The sequence below is a fragment of the Setaria viridis genome, chromosome 4, assembly GCF_005286985.2.
Source record: "Setaria viridis chromosome 4, Setaria_viridis_v4.0, whole genome shotgun sequence".
Taxonomy (NCBI): domain Eukaryota; kingdom Viridiplantae; phylum Streptophyta; class Magnoliopsida; order Poales; family Poaceae; genus Setaria; species Setaria viridis.
The window spans coordinates 3,338,198-3,352,057 of NC_048266.2; the positions used below are offsets into that span (position 1 = coordinate 3,338,198).

At 51.2% G+C, this 13,860-nt stretch overlaps 2 protein-coding genes across 3 annotated transcripts; one reads left to right on the forward strand and one right to left on the reverse strand.

Moving 5' to 3' along the window:
• On the forward strand, window positions 1-2,667 carry LOC117854272 (2-oxoglutarate-dependent dioxygenase 11). Of its 2 annotated transcripts, none has more exons than XM_034736580.2 (5): window positions 1-187; window positions 352-999; window positions 1,285-1,532; window positions 1,639-1,963; window positions 2,117-2,667. In XM_034736580.2, exons 2-5 carry the CDS (start codon window positions 745-747, stop codon window positions 2,360-2,362), a joined length of 1,074 nt encoding a protein of 357 aa, XP_034592471.1. In that variant the 5' UTR covers window positions 1-187; window positions 352-744; the 3' UTR covers window positions 2,363-2,667. The 2 variants fall into 2 exon arrangements, with proteins under 2 accessions (XP_034592471.1, XP_034592470.1); XM_034736579.2 differs by having other exon boundaries at window positions 2-187; window positions 626-999.
• An 8,532-nt stretch (window positions 2,668-11,199) lies between these two features.
• LOC117854017 (RING-H2 finger protein ATL13) lies at window positions 11,200-13,474 on the reverse strand. Its single transcript, XM_034736297.2, has one exon. It carries the CDS (start codon window positions 12,932-12,934, stop codon window positions 11,636-11,638), a length of 1,299 nt encoding a protein of 432 aa, XP_034592188.1. The 5' UTR covers window positions 12,935-13,474; the 3' UTR covers window positions 11,200-11,635.
• Window positions 13,475-13,860: the final 386 nt, after the last annotated feature.

The window sequence follows — 13,860 nt, forward strand, 5'->3', positions numbered from 1 at the left end:
CGCTCGGCCCAAAACCTTTTCCTGTCCACCCGCTCACCGATAAGGCGATAGGCTAGCAGCGGCGCCGTCGGCCGTCGTCGCGCTCGCGCACTCCCTGCCGCTGATCCGTCTCCCTCCTTCGCCGGCAGCCCGTTCTTCTTCCACTCCGGCGAGCTCTCCCGGGGCCCCTCTGCATCAATTGGACAAGGTAAAGCACACCCCCAATCATACTCCCCTGATTGTAATCCAAAATTGTTTGGGTTATGGTTATGGATTTTCTAGATGTTTTATATGGACGGAAGTAATAGTATCTTCCAAGTCGATGTCAGGTCATATAATCAAGTCATATTGAAATGGGATTTGGTCTTGTAGGTGCACCGCCATCTCGAGTCCCGGATACACCATGAGCAATCTGACAGTGTTTCAAACCTCGAATACTTTTAAAGTGTGCCTGCATATATAGCTAATAATGATATTGTGAACATTTTTCTAAGGAAGAAAGACAAATGTTATGACTAAACATCTTCTTGCATCTGTTCTAAAAAAAGAAAGGAAAATGCAAGTTATCTTGCATTGCTGGGTACTGTAGGTCGGTGATTTTTTTTAACCATTATAACATCAATGGTTCGTGAACAAATTCGTGCAGGTTATGGTACTTTTCTTGTGAGAATATTTCATTGGCCAGTGATGCCGTTCTGATATTGGCCAGCACTCCTAAACGAGGTTAAGGTTGTCACCTTCACCTGCAAGAGTGAGGAGATAGCAATGGCGCACGCGGAAGCCGGAGGATCTCTACCAGTGCCAAACGTGCAGGCACTTGCACAAACTTACAACAGATCAGATGATCAAATCCCTGAAAGATACATCAGGGTGGACGAGGCCACTGAGGAGGTTATCGTTGATCACGGTACCTCTTCTGCAATTCCAATCATCGATGTCAACAAGTTGCTGGATCCACAGTCATCCAAAGAGGAGTGTGCGAAGCTTGGATCTGCCTGTAAGCAGTGGGGCTTCTTTCAGGTAAGGTGAAGCTCTTGCTTTTCATTTACAAAGTAAATTAAACATATGGAAATCCATACTAGAAATCCTGTAGCTGCACACCAAAGATCAGAGCTATGTTCAAGCTGTTGAGTTTGCTACTGCTTCTTGGAGTTGGTTTAATCTCACAAAATATCAATATTGATAACTATAAGTTAGTGGTGAATAGCTAGTTTTCATCTCAACATTTTTGTGCAAACACGCAAAAACTTGCACATGGAAAGAAGGTAAAAAAAAACTTTTGGTCTGCACATGTTGAAACCACAGGTCATTAACCATGGTCTACCAAATGAAGTGATCAGCAACTTCAGGAACGATATGACTGAATTCTTCAAACAACCGCTAGAAGCAAAGAAGGTGTACTCGATGATACCAGGCAATCTTCAAGGATATGGCCAGCACTTTGTTGTTTCCGAGAACCAAAAACTAGACTGGGCAGACTTGTTCTGTCTCGTGCTCCGTCCAGTAGATTCAAGGGACATGAAGTTCTGGCCAAGTCACCCTCCATCTTTTAGGTTTGCATGAACTCACAAAACTACTATTTTACTTCATGAGGCTTTTTTAAATATTACACGTCATTATGTCTTTTTAACTGCATCCTTGCATGATAATTCATGGCAGGAACTCCATAGATAGGTACTCTTCCGAGGCAGCAAAGCTAGTATCTTGCTTGTTGAAGTTCCTGGCCATGGACATGGGTGTTGAGCCAGAGTCTTTCCTGGAGATATTCAGAGGCCAGCCTCAAAGAATGCGGATGACCTACTACCCTCCATGCAGGCAGGCTGACAAGGTGGTAGGCCTGTCACCGCACACTGATAGAATGGGACTGACGCTACTACTCCAAGCAAATGATGTTCAAGGGCTGCAGATCCGAAAGGATGGCAAGTGGGTCGCAGTAAACGCCCTTGATGGAGCGTTCATCATCAACGTCGGAGACACACTTGAGGTAAGCATATATGCCTAGTATCTGCATCCTGGTTGTGTGAGCATTGAAGTTGTTTAGTGTGTGTTCCATCGATGCTAGTAAACTGTTTAATGATGCTGAATGTTAAGTGTTTGTTTACTCATGAAGTCATGATTGTCTGTTGATCACTTGCAGATTCTAAGCAATGGTAGATACAAAAGCATTGAGCACAGGGCCATGGTGCACCCAACCAGGGACCGCATCTCAGCAGCAGTGTTCCACGCAGTATGCCGAGATGCGACGGTGGGCCCTCTGCCGGAGCTAGTGAAAAACGACGGTGAGGCGCGGTATAAATCAATGAGCTACATGGAGTTTGTGAAGGGCTTCTTCGCGGCAAAACTCGGTGGGAGGGGTCACGTCGAGAGCTTGAAGAATTCATAATTGGCTATGAAGCAGCGGAGATGGATAATGCTTGATCAGTATATATATGTCTAGCCTGCATGAGGTCTTTTCTGGTGTTTTATGTTGCTCTGTGCTGTCTGCTTTCAGCCTGATCTTCTTGGGTACTTGTATCCCCCGAACTTCTTTTGTTATTAGAGTTTGGGTTTTTATCTTGCACATAATGTATATATGGTGTCTGTTCTAATTTCCCTTTTCAGAAAGGAAAAAAGGGGTCAAAATATAGCCGGTGTCATAGTCATACTTTGTTGAAAGAGTTATAAATATTGTCGCCTGTTGTAAATTGATTCCTGCTGCAATCATGGAGCATAGTGTGAAGATGCTGCCATTCAACCCTCACAAGTCACAATGACTGCCTGTGGATTTCTCTGCTGTCCTCCTCGCGGTGAAGGTAGAAGAGCACCTAGACGTCCCGCTCGAGGAGTATTTCAAGAACCACAACGGCCTCGGCACCTTCGCGCGCATCGACATTGTCCATGTGCACACCTGGGCGGCACTGACTTGAACTCGGACTCGGATGGTTCTGGGCCTCCTTCGCCAGGCCCAGACAACCCCGTGGGTGGTGACCACGCTCCGGGCCACGACGTCGCGGGTGGCCAGGCCGCCTTTGGCGACCCGCTTGCTCCTGCTCCCGGCCCGGTCCTACTTGAAATGACCCGAACTCCTGTTTCAGAGAATTCAAGTCTACGCATCTCCGTGATAGTCTAAAAAGGTTACCACGTGCGAATCCCTATCTCAAATAGTATAAATCCATACTAATATATAAATCCAGAGTAGTAATAGAGTAACAATATCATAAATATCGAGTACAACACTTCAGCTCATGCCGGTACAAGTCCGTTAGGACTGAATCATGAAAGGTAAAACATCTACGCAGCGGAAACATGTAGCGTGGCGAACAACATCTCCAGAGGCGACTTGAGCGAGGGACCATTCCTAGTCTTCCCATCCGTCATTGTTGAAGTCGTAGTCGGGCTCCAACCCTGAAAAGCCACCATCTACCCAAGAAGCGGGTAAACCATGTCAACTCCCAAAAGTAGCAATCCAAGGAAACGGGGGAATAATATTGTATGCATGGATCAACCTATATATGGCTGTGGAGGTGTATGCAGCAGCAGCAATCAAGGATGCATCAAAGTAATACCACTCTCCGAGGTCAACACCTTATATCAAGGAAGTCGTCACAAACCACCAGATCCTTCACCCAAGAATCCAGCAACACTAGGCGATGTGAGAGCTCCCTTCCCTCACATTTCAACAGCAAACGCCGGCCTATCTCAAAAAGGGAAGGTAGAAGTATAATAAAGTCTAGTCAGAGTAACAGATCAGAGGACTGTCCATACCAGCGGACACAAACTATAGCTATAGGTTATACACTCTGCAGAGGTTCTACATCTGTACCCGCCCGAATGGAGCCTGAACGGTAGCTAGTCGTCCAGACCCCACCTAACGGCCGGAGCCCCAGTAGGTGGCTAGCACTCTCTTGTTTCCTCGAATCTGGTAGTGTCTTTGACTGCAGGGAACACTGCCACCAGTCGAAGACCTCGAAGCTGTGAAACCTACCCATGCTGGGGTGCAGTTTGGTTGGAGTAGGTCAACGTCTCGAACTCCTTACAATGATCCTCCAATCCGCCTATAGGCTGAGCACTATCCACCACTAGTCTCGGACCGAACCCCGCTCATAACAAAGCGAACGGTAAGTACGTATATAGTCCAAAGAAACATGGTTAAACTGACTCGGTCCTTAGGGGCCGAGAGTGAGCACTTAACTCCACAAAGTATGTGCCGAAACACCTGCAACGTACAAGTATGCCAGCTACTCCTCAGTGTCAAACAAGGTACCCACCACAGGTACAGGGGGTGGAGAGAGACCAAAATGCTCTCTCCTAGCAAGGCATTCCTCGGTACTAACCGCGGCTCAGTCCCGCCAAAATACGTCAAGGGATCACACTCACCCAAGAGACACGCGAGAGTGTACAAGGAATCCCATCCCCAAATCCATGGCATATGCCCATCCATAACTCAAAAGCATGTATATGGATATAAATAGGTGGACTAGCTAGGGTCTGTAGCTAGTCCACAAGTAGGTAACAAGGAAAACAGGATAGACAATTATCAAGGCATGGCCGGAATCATAGGCTATGCAATCAATCATCATCCAAGCATCATAAATAAAGCGCTAGCAACTAAGCATGCATAGGATCTATATGATTGGGAGTGACATATGACATGACACCTTGTACGTTGTTGTTGAGGTCCTCCTCAGAGTAGTCAGGGTCTTGAGAGTCCTCCGGGTCGTAGCTCGGGTCTAAACAAAACAAGATTCGACACAATATAAATTTATCGGCAATACATTTAAGAAAAAACTCCAAGAAAGCTAAATTTATAAGATCCAAATAACACTAAACTAGCTACAAATAGCACAGGCTCGATTTTACGAATTTAATGCAACTAGTTTCATATTTTTCTGAGTTCAAATGAATTATTTATGAATTTTTAAAGATTAAAGGATTTATTTAATTATTAATTAATTTCGAAAATTCATTAATTAGGATGACACGTGTCAGCTTCTGGTTGCGCCACGTGGTAGCATGGGAGGGTGCCATGTGTCACTGACGTCAGCGTTGATCCGGTCAACGATCAACATTGACTTGGTTATCGTTGACCCGGTCAACGACCAACATTGACCGACCAGCGGTCAACTGGGCCCACCATTCAGCCGGTGGGCTCCACTGGTCAGTGGGCCCCATTGTCTATTAGGGGGCCTTTAGAGTGGGTCTGGCCTTGGACACGTCAGCGCCACGTGGCTCCATGTGGCAACCACGTGGTCATCCTAGTCTACATGGCACTGCCACGTGGCCGCACAGGGTTATCTGGGATTCGGTGTGCCGGTCGAATCCCGTGTGCCACGCTCGTGTGGCCGAGCATGTGGCGCGCACGCGATCGGCTAAGGCTCGGAGCGGTGGCGGCGCGATGTCGCGGCGAAGGGCGGCGGTGACCGCGCCCACGATGTCGTGACACGGCGCGACGTCGTGGCGTGGCGCGGATTAGCGCGCGATGAGGCTACGAGCGGCAAAACAGGCACGGTGGCAGGATGCAGCGTGAGCAGGCACAGGCGTAGCGGGGCGGCGGCCCAGCCAAAGGCAAGACCTTTGGCCGCGGCAAGGCAGGCGCGAGGCAGCTGTGCGTGCACGACGCAGGGGAACTCCCTACCCGCGACACGCCCATGGCTGCGCGCAGGGTTCCAGCACCCCGAACCCGCGGCGGCCACATCGACGGCGAGCGAGGGTTGCAACTCGAAGGCCGGTCAGGCAGAGCAACGGGGTGACGGTACGATGGCCGGATAGAGGCGCTAAGGGGAAAGAAGGGGAAAAGAGGGCGGCAGTTCTCACGGTGGGGTAGTGATGTAGAACGTGGCTAGCTTGACGAAGGCTTGCGGACGGTGATGGCGACAGCTCCGGCTCCTCCGCGGCGCTCCGGCGACTGGCGGCTCCACGGCGGCCTCCTCCTCCTCCTCCTTCTTCTCCCTTCTCCTCCTCTCCTCTTCTTCCTTTCCTGCTCTCCTCCTTCTCCTCCTCTTTTCCCCTCTCCTCTCTCGGGTGGCTGGCGATGGCAAGGGGAAAACCCCGGGCGGATTGGGATGGTGAAGAGAGGCTGCTAGGCGGAGCTAGGGCAATGGGACGCAGGGTCACGGGCTGCACGCCATCGATCCTCGACTGGTGAGCTAGAGGATGGTGTGGTGGCCATCCATCGGTGCGGTGCTAGGGTTTGCGGCGCGGGGCGAGGGCAAGGCGGGCATTTCCCCGTGGCGGAAGGCTCGAGAAAGGTGTCATAGGGGCGGTTGTGGTAGCGCGCGCTAGCACGGTGAGCTTGTCCCGTCATCCCCGCAGGCACCGCGCGTGGCGCGAGGAAGAAGAAAGGGGAATAGGGCCGACCAGACCCGCTTGGCGGTGAGGGAGAGATGGGAGTGGGTGCGGTGGTCTAGCGGGCCGACTGGGCTGGTTCGGGAGAGTTAGGTTAGTGGACCAAGCCGGTTGGTTGCGGGCCGGCTTGTTTTGTTTAGATGTTAGGTTAGTTTTAGGTTTGGTTTTTATATTTAGTTTGAATTTTGAATTAGATTCAAAATTCAAGCACCCACATATTTGAGAGTCAAATAAAATCCAAAAAGAGCCAAATCAACTAGCACACAAGTTTTAAATTGATTTGAGATTTATTTATTAGGGAATTTCTAGAAGAGAGTAGAATTTGTCTTTCATTTTCAAATGATCACACAAGGTTTTAAATTTTTGAAATTTCACTCAATTTAATATTTCTAATTTTAGGAATATTGCACTCAATTTAATATATCACAAGGCTCGGCTCTAGAACTCCATGGATTCGCCGCGCAAGGACGACCATGGCAGCTAGGGTCTAGCCTAAGGCATCTCCTAGACAACCTCGAAGACTTGCAGCGGCCCTCAGTTCCCTCTGGTGTGTGTCCTTGGTTTCGTCGAGTTTTGATGGATGGATCCTCGTGCCAACAGAATTTTGGGCATATTTATAGTCCGGAGGACCCGTGGCAGAAATTGGAAGTAAGGGGAGCAAGAAAAGCCCTAGGCCGATCAGCCTGGGGGGCGGGAGGGTTAGGCTGATCGGCCTGGCCTTTCCTTTTATCCTCTCGTGCCCAACTTCGTCGCCAAGTCTCCTCTGATGTTCTGAAAGCTTATTTTTGTATGCGTGTGGGTCTGGCACGTCGATAGTTTCAGGATGAGATTGATATTTGATAACTTTCCAAATCTCCGCTTGATCTTCTTTGATTTCTCTTTGATCCCGAAGTGATACTTGCCATATCTTCACAATCTTAGCCCTTAAGTAATCTTGGAGGAGTGGTGGCTAAAAATGAGCGTCGGAGGAGGTCCGGCTTGGGCTCTTTCTGAGCCTGCTGGCCTTCGTCTTTGACAGGTTCGTTGCTCGTTCGGGGCTTTATCCAAAAATATATGTTTAGGTTCAATTTCCTGAAAAATAGAATGTCCTCTAAAATACAATGCATATGCGAAAACGGGATTATTTCAGGTGCCAAGTGGCAGGTTAGTATAAGAATATGTATGAAAACACCACTTAAATAACACTAAAAGTGTGTCAATAACGAGCGTCAACACTTATACTTACCTCTGTCACTTCACAAGGCACGCATCTCTGATTTTCAGCCTCTGGTGCGCGCGGTGGAACACTACATCCTCGGGTGGTGTGGCCCGGTTCTAAGGCGTACCACCTTGGCTAATGTGCGCCCGTTCTGTTTATGCTATGTGCTCCATCCTACTGCCAAAGGGAACCATTGAAGCCATTGACGTGCCTCGTCGTGCCTTCATCTGGACTGGTGAAGTACACTGTCATGGGTCACAATGCAAAGCTGCTTGGAAACGGTGTGTTGGGACAAGCCTCATGGTGGCCTCGGTGTCAAGAACCTTACCACCCAAAATCATGGCCTCCTGATCAAGTTCTAGGCAAAGCTCCTCCTCCCACCATCCACCAACTGGCAGCGTTGGTTCTTAACCTTGTATGGCACTGTGGCTGGACGTGATCATGGTGACCAGCACCACCTTGACACCGCTGTTTGGACTTCTCTCCGAAGCCTCCTTCCTGAACTCCGCAGCGGCACCAAGGTTCACCTGGGCAACGGCGCCTCCTGCAGTTTTTGGCAAGATCATTGGATTGGGCCCCAACCTCTAGCGGAAATGTTCCCGGTGCTGTTCTCCTACTGCTCGCGCCCTAATATTTCAGTGCAACATGCTAATGCTTCTGGCTCCTGGAACCTCGGCCTCCACACCAGGCTCTCCTCGATGGCAACCATTGAGCACAACCTGCTGCAGACTGCTCTGCTGGGCGTGCAATTGACCTCATCCGTTCCGGATCAGCGCGGCATTGGTCTGGCACTTGCCCTGTTCTCCTCGGCCTCCTTCTATGATTGGGAGATGAACAGCTGCCGGCGGACGCACTCGCCGCTTCCATCTGGCATAACGCAGCCATTCCTCGATGTAAGCAATTTCTGTGGCTCCTACACCGCGATCGCCTTCCGTCTGCGGCTCTCCTCCATCACCGGCACATTGTTGAGTCCTCGCTGTGCGCCTACTGAGGCGAACATGAAGATCAGCACCACATCCTGCTGCAGTGTCCTCCGGCCAAGCTTATATGGTGAGCTATCGGCTGGCCGGCCGCGCCTCACCTCCTCGACTTCCGGGAAATCTGGGCGCTGCCTGCCCTACCAGATGAAACACCGCCGGCGGTGCGGTCCGCCATCATCACCGCCATACTTTGGAACATATGGAAAGCGAGGAACTCTTGGATCTTCGACAGCTCCCTCCACGCCGCCGCCACAACCGTGTGCAACATCGCTGGTGACCTGCGCCTCTGGACATACCGTGTCAAGTCCACCCTGGCCTCTGATTTCCTCCGAATGTGTGGGCTCAACAGCTTCATGTAGCCTAGTCTTTGATCTGCTACTCTCTTGTAATCCTCTTTTCACAAATCCTGTATACAATAACTTCGTATATGAATGAAATTGTTCAGGCCGGCTCCTTGCCTGCTGCACCCCCCTTCAAAATAAATTTTTTGGCGTGCCCTCTGTTCAATCTTCAATGTGACTGGAATTTTCTGTATCAGCACCTGATCATCCTCGTGAGCAATTGTGGACGCCATCCTGTTTATGCTGCAGTACTTGAATGACTAACAGCATCCCTTGAATGGAGTTCTTCTTGATGGAGTTGAAAATTTTGGTGAATACGCCCTGCCCTCTTTCTGGTGAAAATCACTGTGTTTTCCTCCCAAAAATACTCAAAGCGTTGTTTTTAGAACAAAAGGAAAATACTCAAGGCGTTTTATTCCTTTTTCTTGAACTCAAAATCCGGTGATAAGGGGGTTGACCTGCACTGCTGAACCTGGACTTTTGGTGATCTAGTCTGAATCACTGCCAATGTTGCCATGAGAGGCTGCCGGAAACCCAACACACTTGGAAATGATCAGGGAACCATGCATGCTGCCAATCATTGCCCAAGACCAGCTAGTCCGCTGATCTCTCACTCATGGTCATGGCCCAGCACGTGGTCCCATCGCCAAACACGGCAGGTGGCAGGTTTCCATGGAGAGAGATGACATCGGAAACCATCTTCTGCGCATGTGGATGTGGCGCGCTTTGCCTTTCTGCTGTTTCTGTTCACCTTCTTCCCGGACTCGGATCGGCTCTCGAAAGCAAGCGCGGGACGCCACGCCGACGGAAGAATGTTCATGGGCGATGCAATGCCTGCGATCTGCCCCCTGCTTTTTGGGAGATTCTGGTCAGAGCTTCAAGGGTGGCTGCTGCTAGGAACGCAGCGCATGCATGGACTGATCGTGATCAGAATCAGAAGGGATTCTGAGCTGAGGTTGTTGGGTGGGGCTGCCTGAAAAAGGGAAACTGAACTGAGGTAGTGAGGTTACAGTTTCTTCTCTCCATAACTAAAGTTACCACGGTAACAATTTGACTGTTCAATGAGAACAGTGCCCATGGGTAAATTTCTCGCCTCTGTTCCTTTTGAGTCTTGCAGGGGTGCTAAATAGCAAGCTCATGGTCATGGAGCAGCTTGCTTCTTAAAAAAAAAAGATCAATGAGCGCAATTCAAGGGGGTTTCCAACACACAAACACTCACTCACCCCCCAAAAAAAAACTAGCTTGTCAGAAAAAACAGATGAAAGAAAATAGCAGTACAATTTTTTCATGCAGGCACATGGATGGGTTGAGTACAAAATTTTTTTAGAAAAATGAAACTGCAGAATGGTAGCAGTATTAGGCTGTCAGGAACTGGTACGCATGGAAAATGAACCCCCAATTTATCATTGCAATTGTTGACTAATTCCGTCAGCAACTCATGCATGTGTTACCGGTCGCATACTACCAGCTTCCAATCTTTTAAGCTACTACTGCGTGACTAATTTCCTGCCTGGCCCAGACCCTTTCCCTCCTCCAACAATTCTCTGATATTTAAAGCACGCCACACGCATGCTTGCCTGGCTTTCTCAAGTCTCAACCTTGCCATCTACTCAAGATGATAGCATGTTGCATGCTCCCATGCTTGAAAACACGGTCAATTCTTAACCAGCTTTCGTGCCGCTTGACCGGTCGCGTTCACCTTTTCAGTCACCGGGGGTATGCGAAGCTAATGATGCTTGCAGCATGGACACTCCTGAACCCAGGTTAAAAGAAGAACAAAAACTAGGGCAAAGAATTGTAATGGTGAGCTTTACTGTAGCTGTGTGGCCCCCTGGCCCGGCCCTGACAAAGTTTGACTCACCAGCCTGGTAGTTGTGTGCCACAACCCCACAATGCAAAGTTTCCTGTGTGTAGTTTCCTCTTTACTATTATCAGGGACAGAGTTAGATACACTAAGAAAACTCTTTACTAAGATTTTGCTAATGCTGCTTCCTCCAGAAGAACAGCTCATGAATGAAACAAAGCAACATGGGAAGAACAGGATTTGAAATGCTCATGCAGCTTCCACTCACCTTCTCATCACATGCATATCACACAGCGTTCAGCTCGACAGCACCTGAGGCTGGCAGTTGCAAGTCAACTGTGCCAACATCACTTAATGCTAATGGTGCCAGTGTGATTCATGGCCCGGTAGGCCACTAATCTCACTTTCTTATTAGGGTTAGGCGCATGACGTGCCATTTATCTTATGAGACAGGCCTGCACTTTGTTTGTCTGCATTCACCGGTTTCTGAAAGAGTTGGGACTAATTGGGAGTTCAGCTGAAACAGAACAAGATGATCAGACAAATTCTCAACTTATAATGTGTCCTAAATGATGAGTAAGACAAACTTTCTTGATTTGATTATTTCCATCAACAGACAGGAACCAAATGAGGTTTGCAATTTTTGTTTTCAAGTCCACCACTATCTACCTGACAAATCAAAACAACCAATGCTTCTTTTCCTCATGAGTGGCTTCCAAGTTCCTCCAACTCTGCTAAACTCCTAAAGCAAAACACCAAGAACTTCTAAAGCAAAACACCAAGAATTCTGCTGAACTTCTAAAGCAAGCCCATCTTTATCTAGCTGGAAAAATCAACCAAATGCTATTCCTGCAACACATCTTCCTCTTTACAATTTCTTGCTGCTCCGCTTTGCAATCACTACAATAATCAATCTAAGTAACAACGAAAGGAGAGAAGAAATCAAACAAGAAGGGGGAAAAAAATCCAATGCTGTGCATGTTCAACCAACGTGCGAGCCAAATGCAGATCACGAATGGTTTCCCTGACTCCCGTCGGCGACCCAGAGCATCGCCGCCCTCGCCAACGACGGCCGCTCCTCCGCGGGAGCCGGCGCGGCATCGTCGCGGCAGCCTCCTGCCGCCTCCACGTCCCAGCTCGCCTCGGCCCCGCCGCCACGGTGCTTCTTGCAGACGGCGGACATCGCCGGCCACCGGAACGACACCGCGCGCCTCTCCCCGGCCGAATCAGCTGCCCGGCGACCGTCCTCCTCTCTCCTGGCGGCGGGCACCATCCAGATCTTGGACGTGGAGAAGCTGTCCCTGTTCAGGCTCGCGACGGCGCCGCCGCCGCAGCGCCCGGCGGCGGCCTCCGTCACCGCCGTCTCCCACGCGCCCTTCTTGGAGCCACCGAAGTCGCACTCCGACAGCGCGTGGCGGCGGCGCGACCTTGAGCTCGCGGCTCTTCTCTTGGGCGTCGCCTTGATGGCGACGCGGAGCGCGGCGTGCTCGTCCATGACGTACTCGTAGGACCCCATGGACAGGCACCTCCTCTGCCCGAGACTTCCCCTGCCATTGCCATTGCTGCCACTAGTGCCGTCGACTGCCAGGTCCCTGGCACTGGCATTGCCGTCGACGCACCTGAGTTTGCCAAGCTTCACCTCGACGATCTCCTCCGCATCCTTCGGCGCCTCCTCGCGGCCTCGATCATCCGGATCACCGCCGTCTCTGGCGACGGTCTCGGGATGGCTCTCGGAGTCGAGCACGAGCAAGGCCGAGGGGCTGGACCCCGGCGAGCACTCAGCGTCCGCGACGGCGAGGATGCTGCCGCGGCATAGCGGGCAGGTGGAGTGCGAGAGCAGCCAGGTGTCGATGCAGGGGACGTGGAACGCGTGGCCGCACGTCGGCAGCAGGCGGAGCTTGTCGTCGTCGGCGAACTCGCAGAGGCAGACCGCGCAGTCGAACGGGTCGTCCCCGCGGCGGCCGGCGGCGGCGACGGCGCGGTATGGGAAGACGGGGAGCGCGTCGATGAAGGCCTGGTCGACCCCCGCGTCGTGGAGGTGGAACAGCTGCCCGAGCTGGCCCTGGAACGCCGTGGGGCTGCTGCCGTCCCCGACGCCCCCCGCCGCGGCGGCGTCGCCGACCCGGCGCCGGCGCCGGCGCGCCCGCCGCAGCCGCAGGAGGTTCTGCACCAGCAGGTTGAGCAGGCCGATGATGAAGAAGACCATCGCGAGGATCGCGATGAGGAGCACCACCCCCGGGCTCAGCTTCCGCTCGATGCCGCTCGCCACGGACGGTGGCGGCGGGGGCGCAGGAGTAGCAGCGTCCATTCTTTCGCGGCGCGCGCGCCAATTGCTGACACCGTCGCCGCGGCACCGACGACGGCGACTGGGGAGAAGAACGTGGCGTGCTTTGTTATATGGGAGGGAGACGAGGCGACGGTGTGGAGTGTATGTGGGTGCTGGGTGGCCTTTGTTTGGGAGAGCCGGACGGAGAGGGTTGGTGAGGGACAGCGTCACACCGACGGGCGACGGCGATGCAACAAGGGAGAACAGAGTGGCAGAGCGGTGGTGGTGGACCTGATGGTCAAAGCCTGAAAGGGTTTGGGATCCAAGGGAAGCCTGCAGCCGGAATTCCTCAGAAAGGCGCTGCAGGCTGCATGCAGAAGAACTTGCTGCTTGTCGTGATGATGATCGTGCGTGGCTGCAGTCAGTCAGGCTGCCGATTAGTCAGATATAGTCAGGCTGTAAAGCTCTTCTGAACGGGGCACTATATTTGGTAGTGAGCGATCGGCCAGCAGAGACACCCGTCGTGCTCGTACCAGGAGACGAACTGTTTGGTGTGCTATCGCCGTGGCCCTCCAGATCGCCGGCTAATAACATGGGAACAGTGAACGTTAAAGGCTAAGCTGCTTTGAGTGCTGGTGGTAGCCAAGGTTATCAGGATCCGATTTGTATCCAGAAGGTTATCACTTATCAGTAGCGTCATCATCGTTTCATGTGTCACAGCCTATGAAACAATGTGGTTGTTCTACACTCGTGCTGGTGTTTAGTAGTGTCATTTAGCTAGACTAGAACAGTATCGGCAGCAGCAACTGGACAGATTTTGTTGGTCTGACCATTACTTGAGTTCAGTACAGTTACTGGTAGCAGCAGCGAGCGCTACGGACAAACGGTAAAGCCAAATATTTCTCTTCAAATAAAGGGATTCAAACTACGGTAGAAGAGCACCGGAGAGCAGACGTGTTGCCGTACAC